This window comes from Pygoscelis adeliae, unplaced genomic scaffold (genome assembly GCF_000699105.1).
Source record: "Pygoscelis adeliae isolate BGI_AS28 unplaced genomic scaffold, ASM69910v1 Scaffold38, whole genome shotgun sequence".
Lineage (NCBI taxonomy): Eukaryota > Metazoa > Chordata > Aves > Sphenisciformes > Spheniscidae > Pygoscelis > Pygoscelis adeliae.
In genome coordinates, this window is record NW_008825614.1 from 16,805,292 (window position 1) to 16,819,783 (window position 14,492).

Consider the following 14,492-nt stretch of genomic DNA (forward strand, 5'->3'; position numbering starts at 1 on the left):
GGAGCGGGGGGGGGTCCGTTCCCTTCCCCCGTCTCTGATGTCTCCGGTTGGGCTGAGCTTTACTCGGGGAGGGGGGTGGAGGAGCAGAACGGAGCCTAAAACCGTGGGGAGGGGAGAGCGGAGAACTTCGGTAGCGCGTAGCGGGGATCAGGCTGAGACCGTTGGATTCCTTGTTTTCCCAGTATCCGTTACAGCTGATGAGGTGGATGTGGATGGGACCGTGGAAGATGACTTGGGTAAAAGCAGAGAAGGGTCTCGAACAGATGATGAAGTTGTTCAGAGGTTAGTACCTGGGGTTCTGGGTAAGTTAGTTCTGAAACGTTAAGGCTTTCTCTTGCTTTTGAACGGTCGGTTAGAGCATCAGTCATGCTTAAAACCTCAGAAGTAGGGGAGGAACACCATTCAAAAGAGAGATCTAGTCAGCTGGGAGAAATAAAATATTTCTGGAAAAGGCTATTTTTTCCTTCTAAGTAGAAGTGAGCCTGAGAACTTGGATTCAGAAATATTCAACTTGTTTTTTCTAATATTAGTAGTTGTATAGAAAACAGTTAATAGGGGTTTACTCTTGCATGTGGTAAATGGTGTCAGTTTAGTGCCTACTGATGAAATACCTCTATGCCTATGAATCGCTTCAACTCCTGTGAGGTATACCACATGCTGAGGATTACAGTGGTTTTAACATACATACATTCTTCCCTTAATTTTTTTTTTTTAGGAAAAAAGCCTTACTTGCAAATATGGATTTTCACTCAAGTTTTAGATTAAGGTTATGCAGTTGAGGATAGCTACTTTTGCACATATCTCATTTGATCATGTAACTTTGGGGCTGTGTCAGTGATTAAGGATCTTACTGTTGTTCTAACTAGACTGTTATTGCTGTTGCTAGATGATAAAATTAGTGATACTGTATGGGGAGAAGACTCTTGACAGGTTTTCATTGTCCTAACAGAGAGGAAGAAGCTATCCAGCTAGATGGCCTAAATGCATCCCAGATCAAAGAAATCAGAGAAAAATCTGAGAAGTTTGCATTTCAAGCAGAAGTGAACAGAATGATGAAACTTATTATCAATTCTTTATATAAAAATAAAGAGGTTAGTGCCTTTATCAGTAGAACATGTTAGAACTGTTTGTGTGTGTTCTGGAATTCCTGACTATTGGTTTCTATTTTAGATTTTCCTGAGGGAACTTATTTCAAATGCTTCGGATGCTTTAGATAAGATACGGTTAATATCTTTAACTGATGAAAATGCTCTTGCTGGTAATGAGGAACTTACAGTCAAAATCAAGGTAAGAAGTGTTAGGTATCATCATCTCCTATGGCGGAGGGGTGGGAGGAATGTAAAAAAAAAAAGATAGTGTATCATTAAATCTAGATTTTTGGCTTAATACTGATGCAAATACAAACTAGGATCACATCAGGACCTTTGCAATTAGCTTTATCAAAAACTACTCTTCTTTTAGTGGTGAAAATACACTTCTGATTTTATAAAGAGTAACTGAAGCATTGAAATATTTTGAAGGTAGGTATTTCTCACTTCTATAGTTACTGCAAATTCAATTTGTTGTAGCCAGGCATGTTTGAATTTGAATAGCTGCTATTCTACTTACCACTTTTCTGTGGCAGTGTATTATGTGTTAAGATTCAAAGTGAAGTCAAACTGCACCTTTCTCTTTTTTTTCAGTGTGATAAAGAGAAGAACATGCTTCATGTTACAGATACGGGTATTGGCATGACAAAAGAGGAGTTAGTTAAAAACCTGGGTACCATTGCAAAGTCTGGTACAAGTGAATTCTTAAACAAGATGACTGAAATGCAGGATGATAGCCAGTCAACATCTGAGTTAATCGGCCAGTTTGGTGTTGGCTTTTATTCTGCTTTCTTAGTAGCAGACAGAGTTATTGTCACATCAAAACACAACAATGATACTCAACACATTTGGGAGTCAGATTCAAATGAATTCTCTGTGATTGATGACCCAAGAGGAAACACTTTAGGACGTGGCACAACCATAACGTAAGTATTAAGTTTCTTTGGGTTTAAAAGAAAAAAAAGTTGTGTGGGTACACTTTACTCGTTGGCATATGTGGATGACTTTAGCATGGTGACTCATTTATTGTTTGGTTCTTGTAATACAGCTTTTTTCAGTTTAATAGAAAATTGCAAACTATTAACCACATCCAAAATAATGATTGATAGTGATAATGTAGTTTGCTTCACATTCCATTAGATGAATTAAGAAAGCTGTGAGCATCTTGACAACTAACTGTTGGCAAGTAATTCCAGACAGTTCAGCAAATTCATTCAGTCCTCAACACCATTGTGGCCCATCGAAACCTGTACATGGGCTGTAGAGCTTCCTCTTGGAAACTAGCTGCTGTTTATATACCAGTGAGACTGGTCTGATGCAAATCTCAAACTAGAGGTAGTTTGACAGTCCTATTTTCATCGCTTTCACAAGCACATAAATTTATTTGACCTGGGTTTAGAGGACTTCTTGCTGAAGAAGGCACTTGGTATGAAAAAGTTCATCTCAGTGCTCTAGTTCCAAGTAAAGCCAGTGAGAGTGCATCAAGGTCCTGATAAGTATCAGTATTTGGGGTTTTCATTTAGACTTCTGGATATCCTGTTGTGCCCCAATTGTTGAAAATTGTGTTTCTTCTCATTGGAGCAGTTTAGTAGGGATTGTATTTTTTAAGATATATTTGTAGCTGAACTAGTAAAAGCTTAATTGCATAAATTTGAATCGCTATAGCTGCAACAGTAGACAAATGCATCTCCTCCTGTAAAACTATTTTAAAATACTTGTCAATCCCTTTGATTGAAGGGTTTTTTTATTTTCTTTAGCCTTGTCTTGAAGGAGGAAGCATCTGATTATCTTGAGCTGGATACTGTTAAAAATCTAGTAAAGAAATACTCACAGTTCATAAACTTCCCCATATATGTGTGGAGCAGCAAGGTAAGTATATTTAACTGAGCATTGCACAGTATGAGCTTTGGTTGTGAAAACTGTCTGGCCAGATCTTTCAGGAAGGATGAGGGCATACTATAGAACTTCTACTTACCTAATTTCTAAAATTCTTCCATTCCTGACTTTTCTGGCTAGTATTTTACTGGTTACTTGCTCTCCAAAAGTTAGTGTGTTGCTAAAATCACAAACTTTCAAGGAACTTGGTTTTATTCTGACTGAAAGAACTTTACCAAAGGAGCAAGACTCTGCTAATTACTAAGAAAGATCTTTTTTTCCATTGGCTTTGTTTGGTAGCTGGAAGCTTTGGTAAGGTCTCAAGCAGGGCTGCGGTTAGGTGTCCTGAAAATAAGGCAGTGTCTTAACTTTTAGGCCTGTTCTGCTGCTGTTTTCTTGGTGTAGCACTGAATTAAAATCGCCCAAGTCTCTGACTAGCATTATGTGTAAAGCTATGGAAAAACTTAAATTTGAGTACAATGACCTCCCAGTGTATTGAAAAAGCATGTATTCATGAAAAATGCAACTGAAAAACCATAGCTATCTATAGAGAAATGCTTGCGATAGGCAAATAACAAAAGTTAAACTAGTGCTCTGAGAGATTAAGCTGTTTGAGAGAATACTAGAAGATACCTGGTAAGAAGCCAAGCAGTCCAAGTCCCCACTTTCAGTTGTCTCTTTAGACAGAGACTGTTGAAGAACCCATTGAAGAGGAGGAAGCAAAGGAGAAAGAAGAAACAGATGATGATGAAGCTGCAGTTGAAGAGGAGGAGGAAGAAAAGAAACCAAAAACTAAGAAGGTAAGCTTTGTCAGACTTGGGGTTTTGTAACTCCTGTCAGATAGTTCAGCAATTTTCGTAGGCAGTCTTCCAGAGGTGCACTTCAGTAGTGTGTGTGTGTGCTTTCAAACAGCAATCCTGTTTAAGTGCAGTTAGACATCTTGTCAAGGAAAGAAGATTGTCAACAAAACAGACTTGGTTGAAATCAGGCAAATGACTGACAATAGCCTTGTGATGAGGCAGTGGTCCCAGAACTAATTCTAAATACAAGTGAACTGCTTGAAATGGTAGTGGACTTCAGTAGTCTGACATTGTTGAGTAGTTTAAATTGAGTATACTCTGCTGGAAAGCTTTTTTCAGAATGGTAGTAGAACGGAAATACTGATACTCGGTGAATGTGTTAAAGGGACATAGGACACACTGTAGTGTAGACTGAAGTTTTGTTCCTCTGTGTTACGCTAATTTGTACGCTTGAATGAGACTATCCAGGCCATTGCATAATTTATTTGGTAAATTAGAAAGCATGAATTTTTGACATGCTATTTTATGACTTGGCTTCAGTGGAGTGTCTTTAACTGACTTAACCTGAAGTAAAGAATGAGTCTTTATTATACTGTGGTGTTTACATACCTAGGTTGAAAAGACTGTCTGGGATTGGGAGCTCATGAATGACATAAAACCAATCTGGCAGAGACCATCTAAAGAAGTTGAAGAAGATGAATACAAAGCTTTTTACAAAACCTTTTCCAAGGTAAGCTCTGAGCCTGAAGATTGTTCCAAAGCAAGAGGTTTGCTGTAGTATCTCTTGCTGTGTAAACAGAACTTGAGTGTTTATAGGATGGGCCATTTCTGAAGAATTAATTAATTAATTGCTGTCAGTAGACAGACTGAATTGCAGAGTGCCTAGGAAGGTGTAGCATCTCACTCAGGAGTTAATCTCTTTTTCCATAGAGAAGGTATGCCACCCAAGTGTTGAGTGGCCTGGGTTTGAGAAGTCATCTGTTCCAGTTCATATGGAGCTTACTGATGTGTTTAAATGTTGACAGGGAAATTTTTATTTAGTCTGAGAGTGGTGCTTGTGTTGTACATGGTGGAAGAAAGAGGAAGATATGTTTCTAGAAACAACATTGTCTTTATGTGCAAATACAGCATAATGTGTTACTTGGGAGTCTCTTAACTGTGCTGTGATGATACCGTATTGGTTGCTGTGCTGTTGGTAACTTTTTGGTGGTTGGCTTGTGGAAAAAAACACAAAAAACCCAACAAAACTAATAGGTCTCAAGGCAGGTTACTTCTATGTGAGTAACTCAGCTGAATTTGGGACTTCTGTCTCCGTAATAGATTCTAACAAAGCATGGTTAGATAGTTATTTGTAATATAATTGCATTTACTTGGGAAACTCATGTTATTACTGGAAATGTATTATCTCACCAATAGTTTTCCCCATGTCAATTAAAAGAGTTCTCTCTTCACAGGAACACGATGACCCAATGGCTTACATCCACTTCACTGCCGAAGGGGAAGTAACTTTCAAATCTATCTTGTTTGTTCCTAATTCTGCTCCACGTGGCCTGTTTGATGAATATGGATCCAAAAAAAGTGATTTCATTAAGGTAGGACAAGCAAGTGTGTGGGTATGGATTCCTGTCAAAAAAACCCAGACAACAAACAAACATAACCTGGCTGCTGTTTCCTCTTGTAATACAGTTGTATGTTCGAAGAGTGTTCATCACTGATGATTTCCATGACATGATGCCCAAATACCTTAACTTCGTTAAGGGTGTTGTAAGTATTACAAGTCTTACTTGCATTTTGTTTTTTTTTATCTTCAAATACTGTTAGCTATACTTAAGTTTTTTTCCCTCAATTAGGTGGATTCTGATGATCTTCCTTTGAATGTATCTCGTGAAACACTTCAGCAGCATAAATTGTTAAAGGTAAGCTAGCTGATCTTAAATTCCTTCATTGTAAACACATGACAGTAGCAAGATTTAGAAGAATAATAGCCTGATCAATTTTACTTCATATAAGGAGTGTGAAATTAAAGCGTAGGAAACCCACGCATTGCTGTCTTCAGACTACCTCTGTTCACTTCAAGTCAGGGACACTAAGTGTCTTGAATCCATCCTTTGCAGTGGGGGTTGAATTGAGGGTTCTTCCAAGTCCTTACTGTTCTAACTTGGTATTGCTGCTTTTTTTAGGTGATCAGAAAGAAACTTGTTCGCAAAACTCTTGATATGATCAAGAAAATTGCAGAAGAAAAATACAATGACACATTCTGGAAAGAGTTTGGTACTAATGTAAAGCTTGGAGTTATTGAGGATCACTCCAATCGTACACGACTGGCTAAACTTCTTCGCTTCCAGTCTTCTCATCACGAAAGTAACCTTACAAGCCTTGACCAGTATGTGGAAAGAATGAAAGAGAAGCAAGACAAAATTTATTTCATGGCAGGTGCCAGCAGAAAGGAGGTATGTGAGCATGGAAGAAAGAGGGAAGGGGAAAAATATTATGGCTCCTAGTTAAAGTAGTACCATAAACATTGTGAGCTGTGTGTTTGTTGTAAATGTGGAGACTCCGTGCTTATGTTACTACTGCAGTTCAGTTTTCCTTGTGCTGACACTTGTCAAACAGTTGCACAGGTTTCAGTATCTGCTGGTATCAATGCAATTAAACCGGCATCTGATCTGTTTTGTCATCTTAGGCTGAGTCCTCACCATTTGTTGAGCGTCTTCTGAAAAAGGGCTATGAAGTGATCTATCTGACTGAACCTGTGGATGAATACTGTATTCAGGCTCTGCCAGAGTTTGATGGCAAGAGGTTTCAGAATGTAGCGAAAGAAGGAGTTAAGTTTGAAGAAAGTGAAAAGTCTAAGGAGAGTCGGGAGGCCTTGGAAAAGGAATTTGAACCACTCTTAAATTGGATGAAAGACAAAGCTCTAAAAGACAAGGTAAAATGTTATGCTATATGTAATGTTTATTTGTAAATGCTGTTGTACTTGCTACAACATACCTTGCAGATTCTTTGAGCATAGACAATAACTTTATTTCAGGAAGATAATGAGTTAGAACGTCATCTTGGAGCCTTCAGAAAATACTGAAGTGACAGGAAATTTCAGAATTACTTACTTTACTCCCCGTATAAGCTATTGGCTCTGTGAGCTAACATTAAGGCTTTTTTTTTCTACAGATTGAAAAAGCTGTGCTATCTCAACGTTTAACTCAGTCTCCATGTGCTCTTGTGGCTAGTCAGTACGGATGGTCTGGTAACATGGAAAGAATCATGAAGGCTCAAGCTTACCAAACTGGGAAGGATATATCTACAAAGTAAGCTTTCAGTTATGTAGCAGCAGACATGAAATGTAGTTGATGGCCTCCCTTGCTTGGTGTGGGCACACCAAGCTTCCCTCTGGTTCAGATGATCCTTCATATTTTTAAGGTCATCTATAACCAAGTCGCGGTCTCCATCATAGTCTTACATTGTTGTTTCAAAGCCCAGATTGTAAAACTGCCTGGTGAGCAAGACTCATCAGTGGCATTTGCGCTCTCTCACTTGGTAACAAGAGAAGATGAACTGTCTCAGTAACCTGAATGCTTTTTAGAGTTAAGCCTAGTATTAAAAGTGGGGCAGGAGGAGGAATATACTTGTTACTGTGGCTTTAATCAGTATTCACTGGTTTAAAGATGTAGCTGGGTCCTGTACTTCAAAATGTAGTGATGTAATTTCTGTTCTTTTCAGTTACTATGCTAGCCAAAAGAAAACGTTTGAAATTAACCCCAGGCATCCACTGATCAAGGACATGCTGAGGCGAGTCAAGGTAAACAAATAACAGTAGTGAAATATTGACTGCTTGGCTGCATACAACCTAGTTAACAGTTCTGTTTGGTATTTTTTAATGCACTTCCACATTAGGAAAATGAAGATGACAAAACAGTTTCAGATCTTGCAGTGGTATTGTTTGAAACTGCAACTTTGAGATCGGGATATATGTTACCAGACACTAAAGAATATGGAGACAGAATAGAAAGGATGCTTCGTTTAAGTTTAAACATTGACCTGGATGCAAAGGTTAGTTTGGCTTCAACTGGGGGCTGATAATTGACTTATTGCTGCTACATCTTAAAGCAGATACTTGATAGACTTGCATAAAATGAAGTGTATCCAGCTTCCTACACTTAGGTGGGCCACCAGGAGCCCAATTCAAGTACCTGGGTGGGAAACTGATGAGTCTGTATGTCGTGCTTATGTCCTCCCTTCACTCTTCTTTCCAGTTGCTTGGGATTCTGTGCTCTCATGCTTCTCAAGTATTGTCCCACCCTTAATCGAGTGGTGGTTCTATGGGAGTAAATTAGGGGCCAAAGGCACATGTGCCCATCTCATTAATGGAGAAATACATAAGTGGGTATAAGTAATACGGGTTCTCATAATGCTGTGCAAGAACTTACGCTGGGTATCTTGCTGGAGGAGGCATGATAGTGTGTCAATGCTAAACAGAAGTTGCATTCTCCTGCAGGTAGCTTGGGGCAAATGTTAGGAACTGATAGTGAGTACTTTCGTAGCCTGTATTTAGCTAGTCCACAACTAGTAAACATCCTAAGCAAATAAAGCAAATTGCTTGTGACCTTCCTACAGGTGGAGGAGGAACTTGAAGAGCCTGAAGATGCAGCTGAGGAGGCAGAGCAAGATGAAGAGGAGGTGGATGCTGATGCTGAAGACAGTGAAACACAGAAGGTAAGGTCTCAAGTTCGACTCTTTTCTTACCAGTATTTATTTTATTTTATATTTATTTATTTTATTCATGACACTAGTTTTTAGTGTGAGGTTTTTCCAAGCTTTTCTTGGAGGGTGGAAAACTGCAGCACAAATGACACTTCATTCCTTATCAAACTATATTGTAAGAAGAAAATGCTTAGATGTGTTCGAAGTTGGAGCTAAATTAAGCTTGAGAGATTGTAACAGAGTGCCCTATGGCAAGAAAACAGCAGAAAATTCTCTGCAGTCAACCTAATGTTATCTGTTGGATTTCCACAGCTTGTGGGCCATAACATCAATGAATTGGCAAGTGTCGTTTCAAATGGTTACAATACAGACTTGTAACAATGCTACAGACAACACCACTACCTCTAAACAGTTCAACTGTTATGTGAAGTCAGCCTTCGCTTGGCTAATGTCTGCGGTTTTAATGATGTCTTGATGGATACTTAGGTTCAGTTCTTCTGGGACAGCTCTTGTAACCTTTTCTACTTTCAAAAAGTAACATTATGATTCTGTTTGTCTCCACAGGAATCCACAGATGTGAAAGATGAACTGTAAGCTGCACTCAACTACCGTCCTGTGTTGGGGGGTTAGGAGGGAATGTGAATTAGATTGTTTTGGTTTTTTTCCACTGTAAAATGTTGAGGGATGGTATGGGGTTTAAGGGTAAAGGAGGAATTTTTTTTAAGTTCACTTTTCTAAAAACATTCCTCATGAATGTAAATTTGTATTATTTAACTGACTTGGTGTAAAATCTTGTCATGTACAAAATAAAATGTTCCCAAACACCACTAACTCTAAATTTTACATAGTAAGCTCATCTTGTGGGCGAGCACAAAGAAACAAAGAGATTGTCTTCAGTGTTCAGGTCCTATGTACAACAGGCAGTCTGCAGTACTCATGCCTTTCCCACTGGCGCAGCCACGACTGTCTAGTGTATGCCTATGGTTGGGGTTTGTGTTAACACACCTGCTGTGCTATTTAGCCAACATACACCTGGTATCTGAGAGCTGTAGTGAACTTGCTAGTTGAAATAAGTATTCAAGGAGTTATGTATCTACTGACATAGTAAAGATGAGATGGGGTATTTAAAAATAGCATTGCAGCTGAAGTTCTGCCAGCTTGCACGGGACTATATCTGACTTGACTCTACTGTACAGAGTAGGCAGTGGTAGCTTTTACAGCTGAGATGAGCAAAAAGAAAAAAAAAAATCCTTTCACTAAAGTTGTGAACAACAACCAGAAGTGGCTCACTGCCTGTGAGCTTATACCATCCTCCGTGGTATTTGGTAACCTTACCTTTAACTTTTGTAGTTACAGCAGTCCTGCTTTCTACGTTTTTTTTTTTAAAGGTGGAAGCTCTTGTGTGTTACACTTGTTCCTTAATGCTGTTGTTCCTAAACTTTCACTCTTGTTCTATGCCTCTTTAGTATGGCAAGGCACTGTAAATACTTAATCTAACTCAAGCTAAATCTGTTGATGCTAAATTGTGTAAATATTAGCTTTATGTGGTGTTTGGATAAAGCACTACATTTTTTCACTAGTGCCTCTACTTTGAAACATCTTCACGGTGTTGGTAGAAAGTGTTTACACTGAAGGGTGGTTTTTTTTTTTTTGCCTTCCTCTGGAAGAAGTACACAGGAGTAGTACTTCCATACAGTGACTCTACTTAAGAACCATTCTTGTTTCGTGAACAGAACTTTCATGAAGTTTGAGTGTTGTGATCTGAAGTGAAATAAACTTTCTAATTAGGCGAAGGCACTAAACGCTGACCTGAAGAACTTGCTTTCTGTTTACTTTTACTAGGCTTCTATATTGCCCAAATACTGTTTCCATGCAATGACTACAAATGCCCTGTATCAGTGTGGTTACTGACTTAAGTTTTATACAGAGATGTTGGCTTTATTGAAGTATGCTGTTTGAGGCTTCAAGGAAAGGGAGCTTAGTCTTGTTTTTTTGAGGGAGTTTGGGGTTGTTTTGTTTTTTTGCTCACTGTAGTAGTATCTTGGATGCACCATAAGAGCGTTTTGTCATTAGAGCATGCTGAGTGGTCTAACCCTAGAGTGTAGTTCAGCAGCCAGCAATTAGCAGCTTTAATAGCAGTCCTTTGTTAGTAAGTTATTGAATAGGGCAGGTGCACCATTTCTTCTTAAGGCATGGTCCTCTTACTGTGGCAGTGCAACTTCTGTGCTCTGTAGCAATCAACTGCTGCTGAGGTTTTGATTTAATACTTCCTAAAATATCACTTCTAGTGATACACTTCTGAGTATATCATCAACATGCACCCCTCTGTATCTGACCAGCCCGAGTCAGGAACGTGGCTCAGGCCTGCTGTATGGTTAAGAGTGCTTCTGCAGCTAACAAACCGAAGAGGCGTATCGGAAGTGTAGGTTGCTCGCTACAGTTTTCTTAATCTGTTAAGTACTTGTAGACTTAAGCAACCTTTGCTCTGTTACATAGCTGAAGTTCTCAATGCCTTGATTGGTTTTAGGATGACATACCTGATTCAGAAATAATAAAGAGCACACTTGAGAGTCATGCTTTGTGCTGCTTCATCTTCCTCGGCTGAGGATACCATGTGCAATGTAGCTGTGGTCCAGCTGCTTTCTCTACCCTGGAGTGACAAGTGTTTGCTATTAATAAGCACAAAATGTGGTTGTAAGCTTGCTTTTTTGGGGGGTGGGGGGTGGGTCATCTCTGAAGTAAAATCGTGTTGATGGTGGAAGAAGTGTCTCCCAGTCATAGTGAGGCTATTTCTTTCAGTGCTGCAGTCGCACTGATTCTGGGGGTGTTACCTCTGCTGTCAAAACCTGGTGTGTTGTCAGCTTTGCTGTTCCTAGGTAGGCAATAATGAGAACGGTTCCCCGAGTGCTAGAAAAGGCTGGGGTAAAACAGATGCTCCCTGTTGCTCAGTTTCCATTAGTAGCAGGATACATTTAGAAATCTAATCCAAATAAGTAGTAGTAACTGCCCTCTGCAGCCTTCAGATCCGAAAAGCCTTTAGAAAATAGGGAGAAATGCATCTTTCATGTCAGAAATCAACAACATAACAGAGGTGACACTCTGACAAACTGAGTAACAGGGTAAGGGTTGGTGAATCCTGGCCCTTTAAAGGGACAACTGAAAAACTGCTATTCCTGCCCTAGTTAGAACAGGAACAAAATACTGCTGAACTGCCCCACCTTGTCTCTTCAGTGAACTTTATCTTATGCCGAGATAAAGATGCTGACTGAGATGGCTGTCAGTCTCAGCTTTGTTTAGGTACAGTGAAGGAAAAAGTAGTTTCACCAGAACTGGACCTAGTAAGATGTTCTCATTGATTGATTTCATTTGGGCTTTAACACCTGAGATTTACTTGAGACCCTTCTGTCAATGACTGCTCTCATTGGTAAAGGCATCTGAGATAGAGAGCCTGTGATCTAGTAATGCTAAGTACAGGCTGCAGCCTGGACGTCCACATGGGCACATAAGCGCAGGAGAGGATCTCATCCCCCCTCGGCTGCTTTTCTACATCAGCCAATAGTTGCAAAACTGCGAGGGCAGAGGCACATACCCATGCAGAGGAACCATGAACCCTTCTTCCTAGGAAAACCACTCCAACTTACGCAAAGATAAATAACTTCACAGATGGAACAGATGCAAAAGTAGCACTTTCAGTAATTATTTCCAGGTCCCCCTGCTATTACAGGAGCTCTAAGTACTTTGCCAGTAGAAGTTAGGGAGCTTTTTTGTTTCCTTAATGGGTAATCTGTCAGGTTGTGGTTTTCTTTCCCGAGTTAAACCTGAGTGAGAATTGAGGATGAAGCCTGTGCCTTGTCTCAGTACCTTTCTCAAGGGAAAGCAAGCCCCAACCTTCACAAGCTCTACTGCATATACCATTCAGAAATGGACTGTCGTACCACGTTTGTAGGATGTTGACTTTGTGTATCTCCTGGTGCAAGAGTTTTGTGGCGATCCTATTTTGGGACTGAAAGGTAAACCTGCACTTGTTATTTCAGAGTTTTGTATATACAGCCATTAAAATCAGCCGTAAACAGAAGAAGATGCCCAAATGGAGTACAAACATACATAATTTCAGTGTAACCTGTATGTATTTGCCCTATTTTTAGCTAATACAACTAAGTTGTAAGATCCTCCCCAGCCTTACAGTGGACCAAAGTAGACTTCCTCTCAGTAATACAGACAGAAAGCCAATGTAACTGCTGTTAGGGCAGCCAGCCAGCATTAGGAAGAGTCCAGTGCAAGAAGTGCTGCAATAAGGAATATTCCTTATTTGTACATGCCATCACTTACTGTATCACGTTCTGGGTTACGTCCAGTAATACCGAGTTACAGTTTAAAAAGGGGAGAAACGCCAACGGGTAAGTGGGGTTCTACTACAGGTGAAGAGGTGAGCTTGTTAAGGCTAATGAGTGGCCACAAAAGCTTGACTTTTCAATATGCTAAACTTCCTATACTTGTTAATCAGCTTAAAAGTTTCAAATTCCATCAGACTTGCCAATCTGAGTTTACATCTTTTATCCCGAAGGATACTTACACTGCAGTCGAGATTAAGAAATCATAAATGTTTTGGCGCACAACTGACTGGACTTTTAACAACAGTATTCATCGTACATTTATTTTTAATGCCGCCTGTAACGCTGCTTAAAGGAAACAAAGTATTAAGGGAGTATGGTATTTCACATGAGGATTTCTGCAGTTGAGACAGCTGAACAAATATTTTAACAGTTCTAGTTTTCACAACGTAAGTAAATTCTGCTCACTGTTGTGAAGTTTGAACTTTGCTTGATCTTGCTTTTAGACCCAACAGTTCTGTTTTCAGTTCTCCAGGCTTAGGAGGTATTTCAGGTATACTCTGTTAAAAATGGAGAAAGATGTCAGTGTTGCGGCAGAAGAAAAACTAAACTCACAAAACAGTAAATTAGCATGCTCTGTAAGAGACAGCTAAATTGTGGCTATACCGCCCTCTCTTTTGAGCAGAGTATAATTCTTACATGCAAAACATCTTAAAAATTAACCCATTACCTTTTTGTAATTTGACTTTTATTTTAAAGTAGCAAAATATGATTTGGAAAAAGGAAGAACGGACAGTTTGTTTTAAAGGAACAAAGCTTCTTTTTGCCATTTAAGAAAGTAAGTTTGGTTGAGATGTCTAGTACAGCTGAGGTTTCCACACATATTCTCTCTCTTGGCGACAGAAGAAAGAGTTTCACGGCTTCTACCTTTCTGATTTAGAAATCAAGCACTGAAACCGGAGTTGAAATTTAAAAAAGGAAAAGATACCAGATGACATGACATCTCAAGAACCGTACCTCCTCAAAATTCGTGCTAGTTTAAAGAGGCGCAGATCATTAGATCATTTGGAATAAATATGTCTATTTGCCTGTAATGAAGGCTACAGTAGAGACTATTAAAATACATAAATTCTTACGTACCTATCAATGATTTAAGCCTCATTGCTTAAATTTTGACGTGATACCTCAAGCACGGTGATTTTTTTAACCTATTTCTGATTTGAAAATAGCACGGTGTTTTTAAAAAACCGAAGCGTGTACAAGAGCGGGAGGATGAAATAAGGCTTACAAGTCAGAAGGCCGCCAAGAGACCAAATCGGCCATTAATACCCCTGGGCCGATGGTCTCATTTGGAGCTTAGCTCCCCGCGGCTGCAATTTTGATAGTCTCGCCTCTCAGCCTGTCACCGTTTCTAACACAAACTTTCGGTCATCTTCACTTCCGCTACTGGAGTAAAAAAAGCCCATTTAAATCTCGTATAGCCCCTCCTCGCCACTTTTTGCACGCCCTTTTCAAAAACCAGCTCCCCACAGCAGAAACCCCTTCCGAGGAAGCTCGCGTACCTTGCTTGGCCTCGCTACCACGCCGCCAGTTTGAAGGCAGCTCCCGAGAGAAGACGACCCGGCTACCCGGTCGTACCCGCCGGGTCGTACCCGTACGCAACCGCCGCAGGCGACCCTCCGTCCCGCCGCCCCCCCACA

At 39.9% G+C, this 14,492-nt stretch overlaps 2 protein-coding genes across 2 annotated transcripts in view; one reads left to right on the top strand and one right to left on the bottom strand.

Annotated features, from left to right (window-relative positions):
* Nucleotides 1-187: 187 nt before the first annotated feature.
* HSP90B1 (heat shock protein 90kDa beta (Grp94), member 1) lies at nt 188-7,571 on the top strand. Its single transcript, XM_009333056.1, has 14 exons — nt 188-282; nt 950-1,091; nt 1,171-1,287; nt 1,683-2,014; nt 2,846-2,957; nt 3,647-3,763; nt 4,377-4,493; nt 5,218-5,355; nt 5,450-5,527; nt 5,614-5,679; nt 5,944-6,213; nt 6,447-6,692; nt 6,932-7,068; nt 7,481-7,571. The coding sequence occupies exons 2-14, from the start codon at nt 1,050-1,052 to the stop codon at nt 7,569-7,571; spliced, it is 1,863 nt and encodes a 620-aa protein (XP_009331331.1). The 5' UTR covers nt 188-282; nt 950-1,049.
* A 5,524-nt stretch (nt 7,572-13,095) lies between these two features.
* LOC103924529 (chromosome unknown open reading frame, human C12orf73) overlaps nt 13,096-14,492 on the bottom strand; it is a 3,134-nt gene continuing 1,737 nt past the window's right edge. Inside the window, exon 2 of the mRNA XM_009333058.1 lies at nt 13,096-13,352. Coding sequence (XP_009331333.1) covers nt 13,257-13,352 — 96 coding nt within the window. The 3' untranslated portion in view covers nt 13,096-13,256. The remainder of the gene's footprint in view (nt 13,353-14,492) is intronic.

What these genes read in the sequence shown, in the direction of transcription:
- HSP90B1 (XM_009333056.1), top strand. Translation starts at nt 1,050, where the DNA reads ATGATGAAACTTATTATCAATTCTTTATATAAAAATAAAGAG. An exon ending in AGCAGCATAAATTGTTAAAG is followed by an intron (nt 5,680 to 5,943) that starts GTAAGCTAGCTG and finishes TGCTTTTTTTAG; the next exon opens with GTGATCAGAAAGAAACTTGT. An exon ending in CAGGTGCCAGCAGAAAGGAG is followed by an intron (nt 6,214 to 6,446) that starts GTATGTGAGCAT and finishes TTGTCATCTTAG; the next exon opens with GCTGAGTCCTCACCATTTGT.